The sequence below is a fragment of the Manis javanica genome, chromosome 3 (assembly GCF_040802235.1).
Source record: "Manis javanica isolate MJ-LG chromosome 3, MJ_LKY, whole genome shotgun sequence".
Lineage (NCBI taxonomy): Eukaryota > Metazoa > Chordata > Mammalia > Pholidota > Manidae > Manis > Manis javanica.
In genome coordinates, this window is record NC_133158.1 from 166,252,398 (window position 1) to 166,269,745 (window position 17,348).

At 38.2% G+C, this 17,348-nt stretch overlaps 1 protein-coding gene across 1 annotated transcript in view; it reads left to right on the forward strand.

The window, feature by feature from the left end:
- Positions 1-1,387: 1,387 nt before the first annotated feature.
- Positions 1,388-17,348, forward strand: part of LOC108396756 (ankyrin repeat domain-containing protein 26-like) — a 94,133-nt gene continuing 78,172 nt past the window's right edge. Inside the window, exons 1-6 of the mRNA XM_073230490.1 lie at positions 1,388-3,590; positions 8,099-8,213; positions 8,349-8,522; positions 13,583-13,689; positions 14,954-15,091; positions 17,122-17,201. Of these exons, the coding sequence (XP_073086591.1) occupies positions 3,355-3,590; positions 8,099-8,213; positions 8,349-8,522; positions 13,583-13,689; positions 14,954-15,091; positions 17,122-17,201 (850 nt within the window). The 5' untranslated portion in view covers positions 1,388-3,354. The remainder of the gene's footprint in view (positions 3,591-8,098; positions 8,214-8,348; positions 8,523-13,582; positions 13,690-14,953; positions 15,092-17,121; positions 17,202-17,348) is intronic.

Below are 17,348 nucleotides of genomic sequence, written 5' to 3' on the forward strand. Positions count from 1 at the left end.
GAAAGTATTTTGTCTATGCAGATTCTCCCCTGCCACCCTTCTGTTACAGATTAGTCCCCTTTCTTTTAGGCAAGAATGTGATTCCCCCCATTTACACTAGGAACTTAATTTAGTTATAATAAATGCTGTTCTCTTTTCAGTATTGCACCCTATGGTGACATAGTGGGAAGCTATCTCTTACGAACTTGAGAACGCATTTCATGGGGAAGAATAGTAAACAAGTGACCAAGCCACCAAAGGGGAAGCTGTAAAGCCGAGTTTGGGGAGCTTCACAGGAATCTCCTGCAGCTCTGAAAGCAGGTGTTTGACTCATACCCAGAAACCTGGAACCTGAGAGGGTGGGTAAGTTGCTTTGGCTGATGAGGGGAGAATTGCTAATGTGTTGAGACTGTTCTGTGCTCAGCATTTGCTTGACAAAAACTGCTGGGTTGCTTAGGAAGGGACCAGATGACCATCAAGCATGAGAGCGAGCCATTCTGGGGGAATCTATTTTAGATCGTATACAAAAGGGCCTCTTAGAGGTGTGTGGAGTCTTCACAAGAGAACAGTCCAAAGTGAATCTCCAGGTTCCTTAAGACCTAAGGACAAAGAAAGGCCAGCTGAGTGGATTTCATTGACTCAGGTCAAGGGAGCTGCAGGTGAGAACAGCAGTGGGTACAGAAGTGCCCCCGAGAAAAATTATCAGTTTTAAAATAATTACCAGATTCAAACTGCTCAAATCATAGAATAGTATCAGCCACTAAGAAGTCTACCACCCCCTACAGTTATCCTAGCTGAGGGAGGAGGGATGCAATTTGGAAAGAAAGAAAATGGGGACTTGATAATAGGGGGAGTCTAGTAACCATAATGTTCAAGCAATTGTGCATTAATGATACCAAAATAAAAACACAGAATGCAGAAAACATGAACAAAGACGTTATGATCCTACATTGCAAAATATTACAAAGAATTAATAAAATAAGGTTGATAGCAGAAAAAAAAGATGAAAGAAAGACCATTCCTGAACCTGGCCTAGCTAATTAACTCTGACCTTGGCATTTTTGTACTTAACATGGGGCTGGACATTCTGTTTCAGGCTTTGTGAGTTAAAACAGCTCTATGGACTTTTTATTACTTGAGAATAAGGTTTTCCTTTTTCTCTGTGGGTGGAAGAAAAATAGCTGGATATTTAAAAGTGTAGTAGGAGATGATGTTGCCTGCTGGTTATATCTCATGAGTGAAAACTAGTGGTTATGTATATTAACAGATTTTTGTGGGAACACAGTTTTGGTGATAAAATTCCATTTGTGTAATTTTTCAAAATCTGAAATACTTGTGTAATTTCTATCACAATTATGTATGGGATGTGTGTGTGCATATATATCAACTATTTGCATTTATACTAAGTTTATTTGGTCACAGGTTTTATGTGGCCAAATGTATTGATAATTTTCTTTTATAATTTGTGTTTGTTTGAAAAATCTTTCCTCATTAAGTAATACCACTTAGCTTGTTTTTCTAAAATATGTAATGGTTGAATGTTTTCGTGAAAAGCCTAAATACTTTCTGATCTGGACTTTATTTTGGTGTATGTGTTACAAGATGTGTAAAGTTCACTAATTAGTATTTCCCAAAATATTGATTTAATAATCACCTTTACATTTATTAGTTATATATTTTATACTCTATTATGTAATGGAGAAAATTCACTTAAGGTAATTTTCTTAAGTTAGTATGTACTACTTAGCAAGCACAAGCCAGGGTGGGTACTCCTGGGATTGGATTTTAAGGGGCTTAAGTGGGATAGAGTATAAGACTGGATAAGCCAGAATTTTTTGTGGAAGCTTTTTGTGGGGAGAGAGGGTTTATCACTCAAGCAAGAACCCCAGGAGGTGGAGGAAATTTGCTGTTGGGCTGTGTATTAGAACTCAGGAGATGGCCATGTTCCATGCCAAGCAAAGTGGAAATGCACCCACTCTCCTGCAATTCAGTGTGATGCACTTAACTACTGAAAGTTAGCACAGACCCCATAGGTTAAGGGGCTCAGTCCCACAGCACCACCCCCACTTCAAAATACCAGGTCCAGCTCCCAAGTCCCCAGGCTACTTGCTCTTCTGTCTGACTTGGCTACAAGTTTGGGGATTCCCCTGACCTTCCTTCAGGTTTGGTAATTCACTAGGAGGACTCAGGAAGGTGCTGTATTTAGGGTTACTGATTTACTTCTAATGGACGTAAAGGGACAACCAGATGAAGATCTACATAGGCAGCAAGGTCTGCATGCCTTCCTCAGGCATGTCACCCTCTCAGTTCATAGATGTGTTCACCAACCCAGAAGCTCTCTGAGCCTCATTTCAGAGTCTTTGTTAGTAGGGTCTCATTATACAAGCATGATTGATTAAATCATGGGCCATATGACAACTCAATTTCCAGTTTCCCTCCCTTTAACATTATGGGAGGCAAGAATTCTTTTTAACTTGGCATAGTGATTACAGATAAACCTCAAATAATGTAGAGGTAAACACTGCCAAGAGAATACTGCAAAGGAAGCATAAGGAGGGGACTTTGGAGCTGTAATGATTATTGGAATATATGTTATAAAGAAGCTAGAGTACTGGTGCAAGAAGCAAACCCCGTAAAAAAACCCAGAAACAAAAAACATAGCAGAGAATTTAAAGTATGGGAAGTGATTTACACTAGGTGAGAAAACTTAATTTAGGACAAGTGAATAACCATTTTTTAAGAAGTTCTTAGGTGATATACAGTGCTCCAAAATAAGTCTTGGATTGAATAAAGATTTAATTGGGGAGAAATAAAAGTAAAGAAAGCGTAAATCTAAGGCTGGACCAAAGGGGAAGGTTATTGGAGATTTTACTAGAGAATGTGTATTCTTTTCTCATCAGTCTGCACTTGATGACACATACTGACACAGTCTTTGAAACCAAGAAAACTGCCTTCTGTTATTGCATCCTCGGAGACCTCCTGGGGCCCAGCGGGATTTAGAAGAGGAGAAAACTGACAGATAAGATTTAGAGTTTTTTCGGGGAGTTTTGCGGGGAGGAGATGGCTTTTCCGTATGGACTAGTCTTCTGCCAATTTCCTGACTCAGCCACCTCTCACTGACATTGAAGGGAACCCATCGCTGCTCTCAGGTACTGGCTGAGATTTAACAGGCCTGGGTCCCTCTCAGCACCGGTGGCTCTGAGTTCCAGGCATTGTGATGAGTTCGGGGCGGGGTGAGTTGCTAGGCTACAGTTAACTGTTCTAACTGCCAATTGGTGGTGAGCTGTTGAGACCAGGGTTGGCTTATTCAGCACCAGTGCTGTGTAGCGGACGGCAGCAGGGGAGCTGAGGTCTCCTGAAGCCTGAGGCTCAGGCATGCTGAAGCGGATTTTTAACTTCCAGGGTCGGAGGGGCAGGTTGCCTATGGGCCCCTTCAACGTCCTGCAGAAGATAGGCACCGTGGCCGTGGATGTGAAGGAATGCCAGTACCAAATCCGAAGCAAAGATCTTGGAAAGCTCCACAAGGCTGCGAGCAAGGGCAAAGTAGCCAGAGTAGAGCATATTCTATCTCTGGGGGAAAATGACTTGAATGACAAAGATAAAATGAATAGGTAAGAGGGACTAGGAGGAGGTGGGCAGACACAGGAAAGTGGCGCCTTCCTGGGCTCACCTGCGGAGACGAGCCTCCCTGGCGCCAAAGCCCCGCAGCACCTGAGTCCTGGAAGTGTGACGAGGGATCCGGCGCCCAGGCCCACGTTATGAGCAGCAGAGTGAAAAACTAGCGGCTTCAGATCCACTCATAACTTCCCTTAGAGAGCACTTGACTGACAGTTTTACAGTGATTTAACTAAATATCAGTAGTAATAAAAAATGAAGAAGTATAGACAGCACTTTATTTTTAATGTACACATTTTCATACCATATTAGATATTACAGAAAACTGCATAATGGCATAAAAGTGCCTTACAAAAAGTCATACTGCATAAAAGTGCATAATGAGAAAAATAAGTTCTGTAATTGATCAACTGGTAAAACTTCTTTGGGTAAAATCCAATATCCACTTTATATTGGTGAATCCACAGTATATGTTATTTACTGATAGACCTTGGAAAGGAATTTTGAAGTGGGAAAATCTTGAGTAAGAAGATTCATTTCCTTGAAATGTGTACTTTATCAGTTTCACCTAAACCAGATAAAAAATAACCATGGCTTTAAAATTGCTTTGTGACGCCTGAAAATTTGGCAGTTATTTTGGGTTCATGAATAGAGCCAGCATACAAGAACAAGTCAACAAACATGTAGGCAGAAAAACAGTCATAGAAAGAATGAGTCAGTATGATATAATTCATCCACTAACTTAACCATTCTGCTGCTGAATTTCTTTTTATATGAAAAATTTAATTTCTTTATTGCTAAGTTAGTTTTGTTTGGTACTTTTTACATCATAGTTGATGCTTGGTATTCAATTCATTGAAGCACCTAATGTGTATAAGAGATTTTTTTTGTATCTGAGTGGATTTGAATGCATGGAAAGCCTATACCAATGGCATGGATTTATAAATTGATATTGCTTTTCTATAAATTTGTTGGACCATGTTTAAGTAATATTCAAATTCAGTGCCAAAGATGGTCTTTGATAACTTTTCCCACATTTACTTTTCACCTCACCATTTTACAAATAATACAGTGAACGTCAGAAATATTCATTGGCTTACCAAAGGTAGCCTAACTATGTATATTTAGAAAAACTTTACTTATAGCTCTATTTAAGACGTTTGTCTTCATACAGAGTCCAGTTTTCTTTCCATTATACTTTTCCTAGAAGCATAAAAAGTAAATCACATATCTATTTTATTATACCTCAGTGCCTTGTTATGTAGTTAACCCTTCTTTATAAAACCTGTGGTATATATTAATTTTCCATAGACTGGGCTTAATCATTGGTGTTGGTGAGTCACTGTCCATGGTGCTATATCAGTGGAAAGAAGAAAATACATTTCTAATTATCACCTGACCCTTACTTTTTGATAGTAGACATGCATAGTATCATGGTATTATTTAACTAAATTTATATGCTAGTTATTTCTCCCTTAAAACATAACATATACATTATATTTGCCTTGAGATAAGGATTCTGAAATTTTCCTTATTATTTATTTATTTATTTATATTTATGTTTATTAGGCTCTCCCCTACCCCAAGTCCCCCCCACAAACCCCATTACAGTCACTGTCCATCAGCATAGTAAGATGTTGCAGAATCACTACTTGTCTTCTCTGTGTCGCGAAGCCCTCCCCTTTCCCCCACCCCCCACATTATACATGCTAATCATAATACCCCCTTTCTTCTTCCCCACCCTTATCCCTACCCTCCCATTCTCCCCAGTCTCTTTCCCTTTGGTAACTGTTAGTCCATTCTTGGGGTCTGTGATTCTGCTGCTGTTTTGTTCCTTCTGTTTTTCTTTTGTTCTTATACTCCACAGATGAGAAATCATTTGGTATTTGTTTTTCTCTGCTTGGCTTATTTCACTGAGCATAATACCCTCTAGCTCCATCCATGTTGTTGCAAATGGTAGGATTTGTTTTCTTCTTATGGCTGAATAATATTCCATTGTGTATATGTACTACATCTTCTTTATCCATTCAGCTACTGATGGACACTTAGGTTGCTTCCATTTCTTGGCTATTGTAAATAGTGCTGCGATAAACATAGGGGTGCATCTGTCTTTTTCAAACTGCAGTGCTGCATCCTTAGGGTAAATTCCTAGAAGTGGAATTCCTGGGTCAAATGGTAAGTCTATTTTGAGCATTTTGAGGAACCTCCATATTGCTTTCCACAATGGTTGAACAAATTTACATTCCCACCAACAATATAGGAGGGTTCCCCTTTCTCCGCAACCTCGCCAACATTTGTTGTTGTTTGTCATTTGGATGGTGGCCATCCTTACTTGTGTGAGGTGATATCTCATTGTGGTTTTAATTTGCATTTCTCTGATAACTAGCGATGTGGAGCATCTTTTCATGTGTCTGTTGGCCATCTGAATTTCTTCTTTGGAGAAGTGTCTGTTCAGCTCCTCTGCCCATTTTTTAATTGGGTTATTTGCTTTTTGTTGAGGTGTGTGAGCTCTTTGTGTATTTTGGATGTCAACCATTTATCGGATATGTCATTTATGAATATATTCTCCCATATTGTAGGATGCCTTTTTGTTCTCTTGGTGGTATCCTTTGCTGTACAGAAGCTTTTCAGCTTAATATAGGCCCGCTTGGTCATTTTTGCTTTGGTTTCCCTTGCCTGGGGAGATGTGTTCATGAAGAAGTCGCTCATGTTTATGTCCAAGAGATTTTTGCCTATGTTTCTTTCTTAAGAGTTTTATGGTTTCATGTAGCCTAGATTTTTATCCCACAAAAATAAGTTCCAGATGGAATTTGTATTATCAGTGTATTTTTCTTTTCCTTATAAAATCTGAGTTACACAATGAACATGTATGAAAATTGTAGCGGAAGTTTATTAATGAAATATTTCTGTGGAAGAGAAGAAGTATGACTTGCATAGATGAAAATAACTCCTTACTTTAAAAAAATTTTTTTGAAGAGTGGTATCTTCTGACAACTTTTATCCTCTTCAGAAGTAAATGGAATCTTTTTATCTGTATCTATAGATTTTATTATGTATATGTTTAATTATATACATGTTTTTATTACATGTAGCCTTTTTATGTATATGTAAACAATTGCAGACCAATTAGTTGCATCCTTGTGAAAATAAAAAATAGTAAATACAAAGGATGTTAGTATTGCAAAAGTTTATAAAATTTTGGTCATGTCCTTATGAAAAAAATCAAAAATAGCAAATACTATTGCAAAAGTATTGCCTTTCTGAAAGTATTCTTTAAAAATACCAAAATCTCCAACTGCATCCATTTTTTCAATCCATTGATTGATTCATCAGGTATAACTGAGTACCTATTATGCAGCAAACATATTATTCTTGGGATTCTTTCATTCTTCAAGACTTGTTGCCCAGGACTAGCGAGATGAGAAATTTTAAATTCAAGTCTTAGGATCCAATCTCAACTGAAGCTTTTCCTCCTCCCTTTCAAACAAAAGCAGTTCTGATGGTACAAAATTGAAAAATATAACCTTTACGTGCCTTCTTGAAAGTATATAATATTCAGCACTAAATTGATCATTGGAAATACCTGATTTTCATACAACCTATAAATCTAAGTATTGAATAAAATCAGCTGTCCCTATCACTTGCATCCTCAGTTTCCTTTGGCTTGAAGTTTCATGAAAATTAAAATCAGAATTACTTTAAAAAAAATTCTGTTACTGCTTTGACAATTCAGAACAGAACCGTTAACCCATAATGCTTATAAGAACTAAAATATACTTAAATGTAAGCATGTGAACTGCAGTAGATCTGTTGTAAATACCATTATTTCATTTAACAAAAGTCACAATGGATTGCGTGATGCAGTATTTTAGGCACCAATAAGAAATTTTTAAAATGCTGCCAATTATACTTGTTAGACATTATGAATTATAATTGCATTCCAATGTGAGATGTTAAAATGTGAGAAAATGAGAATCTTAAAATCATTAAAATACAGTGTTCTCTCTAATCCTTAAAACATTTGCAAAGTAGGTATAATTATACCATTTTACTAAATTAAATTGTCTTCAAAATGTAGTAGTTATAGTAATTATAATAATAATATAACAATTGCTGACCTGCTGTTTGTGCTAGGAACTCTTCTAAAACACTTAGCATAGATTCCCATTTAAACACAACAGTAGTATCCTGTGAGATAACTTTTTATCTCCATCATGTAGATGAGAAAATTAAGGCCCAGAAAGGTCAAGTGATTGCTAAAGTAGGATTCAAACCCAAAGTGAGCTGAATCCCAAGGTCATGCTCTTTCTATTCAGATAGACTGCATTTTCATTAATGTGGGGAGTAATAAAGCTGATAAATACTGTAACTCCTCCAGACAAAAGTAAATGTTTGTTTTGCAGCATATGAATAACATGCTATTCAATATTTATAATTACATGAATAATTGTATGCTTTGAGGGAGTGCATTATAATTTTCTAACAAGTCTTCTCCCTTTCCTAGGACTGCTCTACATTTGGCCTGCGCCAATGGGCATGTAGAAGTGGTCACTCTCCTAGTGAGGGGAAAATGTGAACTTAACCTGCGTGACAATGAAGAGAGGACACCTCTGCTGAAGGTATGTAGCAACCATCTATGACAGCCTGAGAAGAGAAATGAATTTATCTCATTTAAGTTATCTCACTGGTGAAACATATAGAGTGTCTGGTTTGAAATCCTAGTCATAGCGTGTTTCTTGGTATAATACCGACAGGCCATACAATGCCGGCAAGAAGACTGCGCGCTTATTCTTCTGGAATCTGGTGCCAATCCAAATATCAGGGACATCTCTGGCAACAGTCCTCTCCACTATGCAGCTTGTGGCTCGTGTATGACAACAGCGGCACAGCTGCTTTTATGCAACGTAGACATCGAGGCAAGAAACAAGGTATGTGTCAACCAACTGTATCTACAAAGATTTGAAATAACATGTTTTTAATTTCTTTAGTAGCCATAGATAATATAAAATGCTTTCACATATACATGTATATGTATGTGTGTGTGTATGTAGACACATACGTATACTACATACTGTACCTCAGGCCCTGTCACCATACAAACAACTCCAAAGCCAAGTCAGGGAGGGCTAGAGTAAGGTGGTGCCCGTACGGAGGGCAGAACAGTCTCCTGGCCACCCTGCCCACCCCCCAGGGGGAGGACCTTCCCATCAGTGCCTGGGAGGGGTGGTAGGCTCAGAGCCCACAAAGGACTGAAGGCTGAGAGGGGGTGTGAGGTGATGGTGGAGGCTGGCTGCTCTGCAGGGACTTAGGAAATGGGTGCTGCTGGGGATGGGTGGGAGAAGTGGAGAACCAGTTCAGGGCCAGAGGAGCTGGGTGAGTGCGTGTGGGAGGGGGAAGCGGCAGACCACAGGCCCTGAGCACTTTAGGACCCCCGGGCTCTGAATATCAGGGAGAGGGATTTGGGTCATGTCTTGACATCAGTATGGCCATTCCCTTGTGCTGGCAACCACTCTGCCAGCCATGTACCACCGTAGGGTTTCTCACATCAGAGAGTAGCTTCTGCTCAGCCTTGTGTAGCTCCTTGCCGGCTTGTAGCTGTACTTGAGGAGCAGGTGATGTTGAAGCTGGTCTGCGGTTCTCTTTTCTGTACATACAGTCCCTCCCATGCTGCAGCCCGCAGGTTGATATGGCTAGGGTCAATTTTACATATTTGGAAACTCAAGCATTTCCTGACTGAAAATGTTTTGAGATAACCTAATTATCTAAGATTTCAGTTAAAATAATGGCTCTTCTAAGGAAGCATTAGAGTACCATGTTTTTGCGTGCATTTATGGCAAATATCTGTGAAAACACTGAATTTGTTAAAGTACAGCTTCTCTTTCAAATATTTTTTTCCCTACCCAAGTTTTTTCTAATTAGTGTAAAGCAACACAGGAAAGCCAAGCTTGCCTTGGAAGTAGACTTTTATCTAAAACTCAAACAAAACAAATGCGCTTTATAATGTGAAATTATCGCAGCTGTTGACAAGTTGCTATTTCATATAAAAGGTGACTTACATAATAAAAGTGATTCCTCTTTCACTGGCTAAAGCTTAAGAGGGAAAGAGGAAAGGGAAAAGGAGAGAGCAATCAGAAATATGCAGGCCAATTTGGAAATTTGGTAAATGAGGGGAAATATCAAGAAGAGAGTTTTTTTTGTGTGTTTGTTTTTTTCCTTTCTTGATTTTCTATGTTTAGGCGAGATGTCTTCAGCTTTAGGGGATAATAATTCTTAGTTTGGGAAAGAGGAAGAGTGAAGTATAAACTTAGAGATCAAAGTTAGGAGGACTCTGAGGAATCAGATTGGCAGGGAACAGGTGCTGATTAAGTGGGAAAGGAGGGAAGAAGACATAAAGAACTGATATATCCTTTTTTTGCAGATTGTTTTAATAGGTTAGTGTTCAGCAGTCCTATGAACCTAGTTATCCATTTAATTAACAATCTAGGAGAATTAAATACAAATAGATTATAGCTTTCGTGCAGAAACAGCTACGTAGGTGAGAGTCTAAACTCTGCCCTCCCCAAGAATATCTTGATGGGAAGGGAGGAGTTTATGAATAATGAAATGAAGTTACATTTTGAGTTTCCTTATTAGTCCCTGTTCTGCCCTGGCCCTGGAAAATTAAATACAGTTTTGCTAAGAGACTTGTCTCTGACGCTTCCCTGTTTCGGGCAAAATCCTCAAATGATAGTGCGAATTGGCCACATATGTGAGACGTGAGACTGACATGATTGTCCAGTGCACCAGTTCTCAGCTAGCTTTGCACTGGCGAATCAGAATCATATGAGGAACCTTAAAAAAAAGTTACAGGCCTAGGCTGTCCCCTGAAAGTTTTGACTGAATAAGGCTAAAATGGCCTGGATATGTATATTTGGAAATATTTCCTTGAGGTACTGATACAACTCTTGCTTAAGAACTACTGAATGGATAAGCGTAATATATTGATTTGCAGATCTTACAAACCTAAGAAACCTCTAGGTGAGTTGGAGTTTGATAGGTGCTACTTCCTTCAGCTCTCTCCTTTCTGACAGTGTTAGCCTGTCTTCCATCTGGCCCTATCTGTGTGACTGAGAAGTTAAAAAAGAATATTACTGGCATTATCTGTTGGCTTAAAGAATAACACGTCTTTGTGTCCAGCCATCAGTCATCCCCTGGCACACAGAGAGTCTTTAGTAAATTGTTGCTGGGTAGTCTTTTAATAAGTAGAGGCTGACCCTTGAAGGGTTTTGCATCTTTTGTTATCATTCAAGTCATTAGGCCAACAAATTGGTTATCGCAAGCAGGGTTTTCCGATTGCAATACTAGTAAATCATGGACCTTCTTTTTAGCTGAAGCTGTGTGATATAGACTGTCTCAGCATGTCTGTTAAATTCATAGAGCTCTGGCAAAATTACCACAGCAATTTTAAACACTAAAATCCATGTAATTAGTGACAATACAGATGGGAATTGTTTTAATAGGTTAGTTTTCAGCAGTCCTATGAACCTAGTTTTTTTTTTATTAACAATCTAGGAGAATTAAATACAAATAGATTGTAGCTTTCATAAGCATTGGAAAAATTCTTGGAGGGGAATTATGAACCTTTTATTTTGTCAAATGTATATCACAGTGGTTCAACAGTCCCCGTCCTCCTCCTCCCCCCACCCCTGCCCAGTCTCGTCCCCCTTGATAACCACTAGTCACTTCTCAGTGTCCTTGAGTCTAATGCTGTTTTGTTCCTTGTGCTTTGCTTTGTCTTTCTTTTCCACAAATAAGTGAAATCATATGGTATTTGTCTTTCTCCACCTTTCTCCAACTTCACTGGGCATAATACCCTTGAGGTCCATCCATGTTGTTGCAAATGGCAGGATTTTTTTTTTATGGCTGAATAATATTCCGTTGTGTATGTGTACCACATCATCTTTATCCAGTCATCTACTGAAGGATGCTTAGGTTACTTCCATCTCAGCTGTTGCAAACAGTGTGGCAATAAACATGGGGGTGCAAATGTTTTTTCTTAATTAGGGATTTTGTTTTCTTCAGGTAAATTCCTAGGAGTGGAATCATTGAGTCAAATGGTATTTCTGTTCTTAGTTCTCAGAGGTACCTCCATACTGCTTTCCATAATCATTGCACCAATTTGCAGTCCCACCAACAGTGTAGGAGGGTTCCTGTTTCTGGGTATTATGAATCTTAATAGCAATTTTTTATTATATGTTGGGGCCCAATTTTTTCATAAACCATATGATACTAAAGGGAAGATTTTACATACAAATATTTGCTTTATATACAGCCATTTGGAAATGTAACAAATATAAAAACACAAGTGGGCTATAGACTAACTGTGGCCCCTGAGTACATTTAGTTTGCCTCCAAAACTGAGTCAGTATTTAGAATGGAGGAGACTCATGCAGAAATGTGGGTTTCAGGCTTCTCCTAAAGAATCATATCTGGAATGTTGAGCCCTTCCTACTGTGAGGTGTACTGTGCCGAGGGCTGCCACTTTTCTGTTCTCCTGTCCCCACCTGGGCTCTTTACTTCCTTGGGTCACCTACTTTGCCTCTGTAAGCACTGGAGGTTACAATTTGAGGTTACACTATTTTATAGTATATTTGGATAAAAATATCAAGATTTTCAAGGTGGTCTATATTAATTTATAATGTAGATTCTACGTTATATATTAACATCAGGAACAGGATTGAATTTTTAAGTTAGAATTTGTAAGTGGTTTTTAAAATAATGTTTTATATGTACTGTAAGTAATCCTGTTCCCCTTGGAATGTCTATAAGCCTGATGGGGTTAATCATGGTTACAGTTGGCTAGGTTATGCATATTGCAGACAATATTATGTCTTTCTCCTCAGCATTGTTCCTTAAAAATGCAAATGATTTAATAACTTTCATTATGCTAAATAATCCACGTAGATCAGTATTAGAAGTTTTATTGATAAGCCATTATATTTTTGTTTCATATTTTGCCTGGAATATCATTTTAAGTAGCAATTAAAATGAAAACCAGAATAAAAACTCATTTTTCTTTAAAGTTGATATGCAGGGTTCCAGGTTATATGACTGAGATTAAAATTTCATAATTGAGCTTACTAACTAACAGTGTAGATGAAACAAAACTGTCTACTTACAATAGGACAAAACCCATGGACCATTTAGTAATAAGCAGTGAAGCTTCATTTGAAGCCTGTATCTTTTCATTCAGAGCCCATTTCCTGATTTGAGGCAGTAGTGCCTGATATTGACATTTGGGAACCTGATACCATTTATAGAAGACAATCAAGCAATTTTGTATACCTGGGGAAGACCTTCATTTTTACTGGAAAGCTGTCAAAGCTGTATCCCTGAAACGCTAATTCCTCAAATGTTAATGTTTGCAACAAAAAAGGTATTGGGCAAATAGGGAGTAAGCAAATTTAAACAGATTTCTTTAGTACCAGACATATAATGCACAGTTTTAGACTATTTTTCAAACATAGATCATGGAATCTTTTCACTGGGGCAGTCATTAACTTTTGGTAAAATAAATATTCTTTGGAAAGATTATTCTAAGAAGCACTACTCTAGAGAGACCCACTTAGGTTATTAATTCAGTAAAAATACTTAAGCACTTCCTACTGTGTTTTAAAGCTTGGAGGCAGAGAGATTAAGATACAGCCCCTGACCTCAAAAAGCTCTTGGTTTAGATGGGGAGCAATAAGGTAAGTACAGAACACCCTGGTCAGTACTGTGATGGAAGCAAGCAGTGCCTTCTTGAACACTTCAGGGTTTGAAGTGAGTTTTGGAGGTGACTTTGCAGGAAATCTGTTGAAGAGGTAGAGGAGGGGCATTTCTGGGCAGGGAGCAGCCGGTGAGAGCTCTGAGGGCTGAGAAGGAAGGGTCCACTTTATATTACATGTTCAAGGGCAGAGGATCTCTCATAAGTTTTTGTAAGTTATGAATTGTTTTTGCTCTTCTGCAGCATGGTCTCACACCACTTTTACTTGCAATATCTAAAAACAATGATCAAATGGTGGAGTTTTTAATAAGTAAAGGAGCAAACATACACGTCATTGACAAGGACAAAAGGTATAGTAGTGTTTTTCTTAACCCTTGTATTGCTCTAGTGTCATGACAACCACTCACAGAAGATTAAATAAAGATGATTAGTTGATAATTATGTAGTGAAAATAACAACACATCATTAGGTAGTAGAAATGCAATGATTCTGCCTGGGCAACAGCAGATACAGCAGGATTGATTCCTTTACAATATTGGCTGATGACAGTTGGAGTCATTTTTTTGCCCATATGATTTAGATTAGCTAAAGGGTGGGTTTCGTATCAGTTTGATAAAGTACAGACTCTTTAGTTTAAAGACACAACTTTGAACTTTTTAAACATTTTATAGTATTTTTTGACCTCTACATATATTTTCCCCTAAAAGATGCTTAAGCATAAATAGGAATTGGTTTTATCTTTTGGATGTCTCTTTGCTTTAAGCTGCTTTCTTTAAAGAATACTGATGTTACTAGGTTATTTCTGTGGCAGTTAAGGACTATTACTAGATACTATGGGTTAATCAGTTTTTATCCTTTTTCATTTGTCATATATTTCGATGTTTTTTCATTGGTATGGTGGAAGGAAGAAAGATAGCTCTTTAACTGAGCAAACTTTCCATTTACTGAACACAAGTCATAGGTGGGTGATGAAGAGAAAAGAGATGGGCTTTAGATTCTCACAAGACTGGGTTTAATTCCTAGGTTTTCCTAGTTCCTAGGTGTGTGCTCTTGGGAACATTACTTATCAGCACCAGTATGTTTCTTGATATGAAAAGGAGAATATTAATACATCCTTTAGGGGTGGTTGTGTATAAGTAAGATTATAGATACATCGTTTAATTTAGTGCTTAGCACATACTTAGCATCTTAACTGCAACTATGAGAATTACCATTCTTACTAATATTATTGTTTTAAGCCTGCAAACAGCTTTTATCTATCTGACCTCTAGCTGACTTTTTGAAGTATACTCTATCAGACTAAGGAAGAAATGGGGAATTCTTGATTTAAATCTTCACCTACTTCAGATAAGTCACCTCACCATACTTTCTTGTCCATCAGAGAACTTTAAAGTAGCAACTTATATGACATAATAACCAAGTGGGACAAAAGGCTTCCTTTTTGTCTCTTCATTTAAGTCTTGGAGGTAATTTACAAAGATGAACCCTTGAACATGTGAATGGTCAGTTCTGCACAGACAGGCAAGATTTTAACTTGGTAAAGTATATCGACATAGCTATTTAAGTAACTTAATTGAAGTTCCTAAGGGTGAAGTTATTTCTGTGTTGTTTTAGAACGGCACTCATGTTTGCTGTAATAAATGGATCAACAAATACAGTCAAGCTTCTTCTTCAGCGAGATATTAATGTCAAATCTCGGGATATCTATGAATTTACTGCACGAGAGTATGCTGTTATTCATGGTTTTGATAAGTAAGTATTTACATTAAAATGCTAGCTACCACTCAACTGAGGTTTAAAATACTTGATAATATGTAACAGATGAGATTTCAGTTTGATTCAGGCAGTTTTGGAATGGCAGTGAGTTAGTCCCCGTGATCGGTCAGAAACCCAGCAAAAAACGAGACGAAGTAGCAATGGTGCCTGGTTCTTTATCACAGAATGTTATGACTTTTAAGACATAACATTATCCATTCCATTCCAGGTATAACCTATATGCATGGTGCACAGATAATGTCACATGTCTGATTTTTCTAATATTACTTGGACATGTTCAGGATAGCAGAAAATCCTGTGCTTTTCCCTGGGGACTATCTCCTATACTCTCCCCTTTGCATTTTCCAAGAACCTAAGGGCTTCCCTAAGACCAAAGAGACAGTATTACGTAAGTCACTTGGAGTGGGGGAGAAGGACATTCTAATCACTCTGTTGTTTCCACTGATGGTTCTGCTGCAACCTTGCAACTGAAACAGCCCTGCAGGCAGCCCTGATTAACCTTTGCTCCCAGGATGCCCTTGCCATTCTAGAGTCCTTGGACTTCTCGGTGATATACACTTAGACTAAAAAAGCTACACCTTTCCTCAGCTCACATACATATGCTTGTATGCTATTGGGGAGCACCAGTACCCTGTTCTGGCAGCTGGGCCTGCAAGCTTCAACCACACGCTTTGCGCACCGTCAGAACCTTATGGAGGGCTCACATCCTGGCTGAGATCTTCACGATGAGTCACCCTTTGAGGATCTTGTCTGTCTGTCCTGTTTGTAGATACTAGTTGGGACCATTAGCTGCTGATACTAGCAGAGAGGTTCAGATAATGCTGCTGTAAGAGAGCAAACTTGCTTTTCTCCTTGGATGTTCTGTACACACCAGAGCTTCAGAACCTGTGGAGCACCTTTCTTTGTTATGAAATGCCTTGTGTTACCCTTTCAGAGTAGTGGGCAACAGCTTGCCTGAGATTCCATTATTAAGGTTGGCCTGTTAAGTGGTCTGTTTTCCATAAAAATAAATATCTCCCAAGTGAATTGAGAGGATTTCAGGTTTCAAAATACTTTCAGATTCTGCCTCATAAAAAAGCAAGCCATAAAGCCATTCAGGAATCCCTGAATATTGAGTAGGTTAGTTGGCATTAGGAGAGCTAAGCTACATCTGTGTCTCATTGGATTTCCACATACAAGAGTAGGGGTCAGCAGTCCAAGTCAATTGGAGATGAACATGGAGATGAAATGTCATTCAAATAAGGATCTGCTGGTTCAGACGTTGAGTAGATGGAGAAGGAATAGTAGCAGCTGAAGCCAGATTTTGACTTGGAGTAGTTTTTTACCCTTGGTGTGATTAGGTACAATGATAAGGGATATTACATCTAATGTAATGAGATAACGTCATAACAGCTGAGATGCTGTGAATTCCCAAGAAGAAAGAACAGCTGACAACCAGAAATAGTAAACATTTTCAAAACACAGCAACTAATCTGTCAGAACCTGTGAAAACTCACATTGGGTTTTATTTACTATTCCAAAATAATTTCAAGTTAAAGAACATCATTCCATTGCACCAGTGTTTCTCTGAGCATTTTGGGGATACAGTAACTCCTGAAACCCTCCTAGCAACCTTGTAAAATAAGGTGGCAGGATCCCTACTTTCTAGAGCAAGACTTTGAATTGAAGTGAAGCAGCTTATCCAAGAACAAGTAGCTGTTGGTTACAGAGCTAGGCCTTCTGCGTGCAAGATACATCCGTATGGCCAGCTAACTCTGAGTCATTTACTGAGCCGTAGTGACCTCACTTCATGACTGGTCCACCTTACTATCTTACTATTTTCCTTCTCAAGTTATTTGCTTACTAAAAAGTTTGTAGAACTTACCAATTCAGAGTATATGGGCTAATTAAGGTTTTGACATTAGCTGTGTTATTATCCAAAATACTCTTTAGAGCTTAATGTATTTGGTAAATGTTTTTCCATATCAATATTAAAGTAGTAATATTTATACCCTTTTTTCACATAGCATTTGTCAACTGATTTCTAAGTATTCAGAGGAAAATAAAGCTAAAAATTCTTCTGAAAATTTTCAGACCTCTACTCCAGGTAAGAGTTGAGACAGTGAATTATTCTTGTTGGTCCTACCATAGATAAAGTATGAATAACAGAGTTTTCATAATGATAGAGCAATGAAGAAAAACAGTGTATAAAGTTGCATGTATGTTTTTTTCTCATTTTCTTTCTCAATAGTCT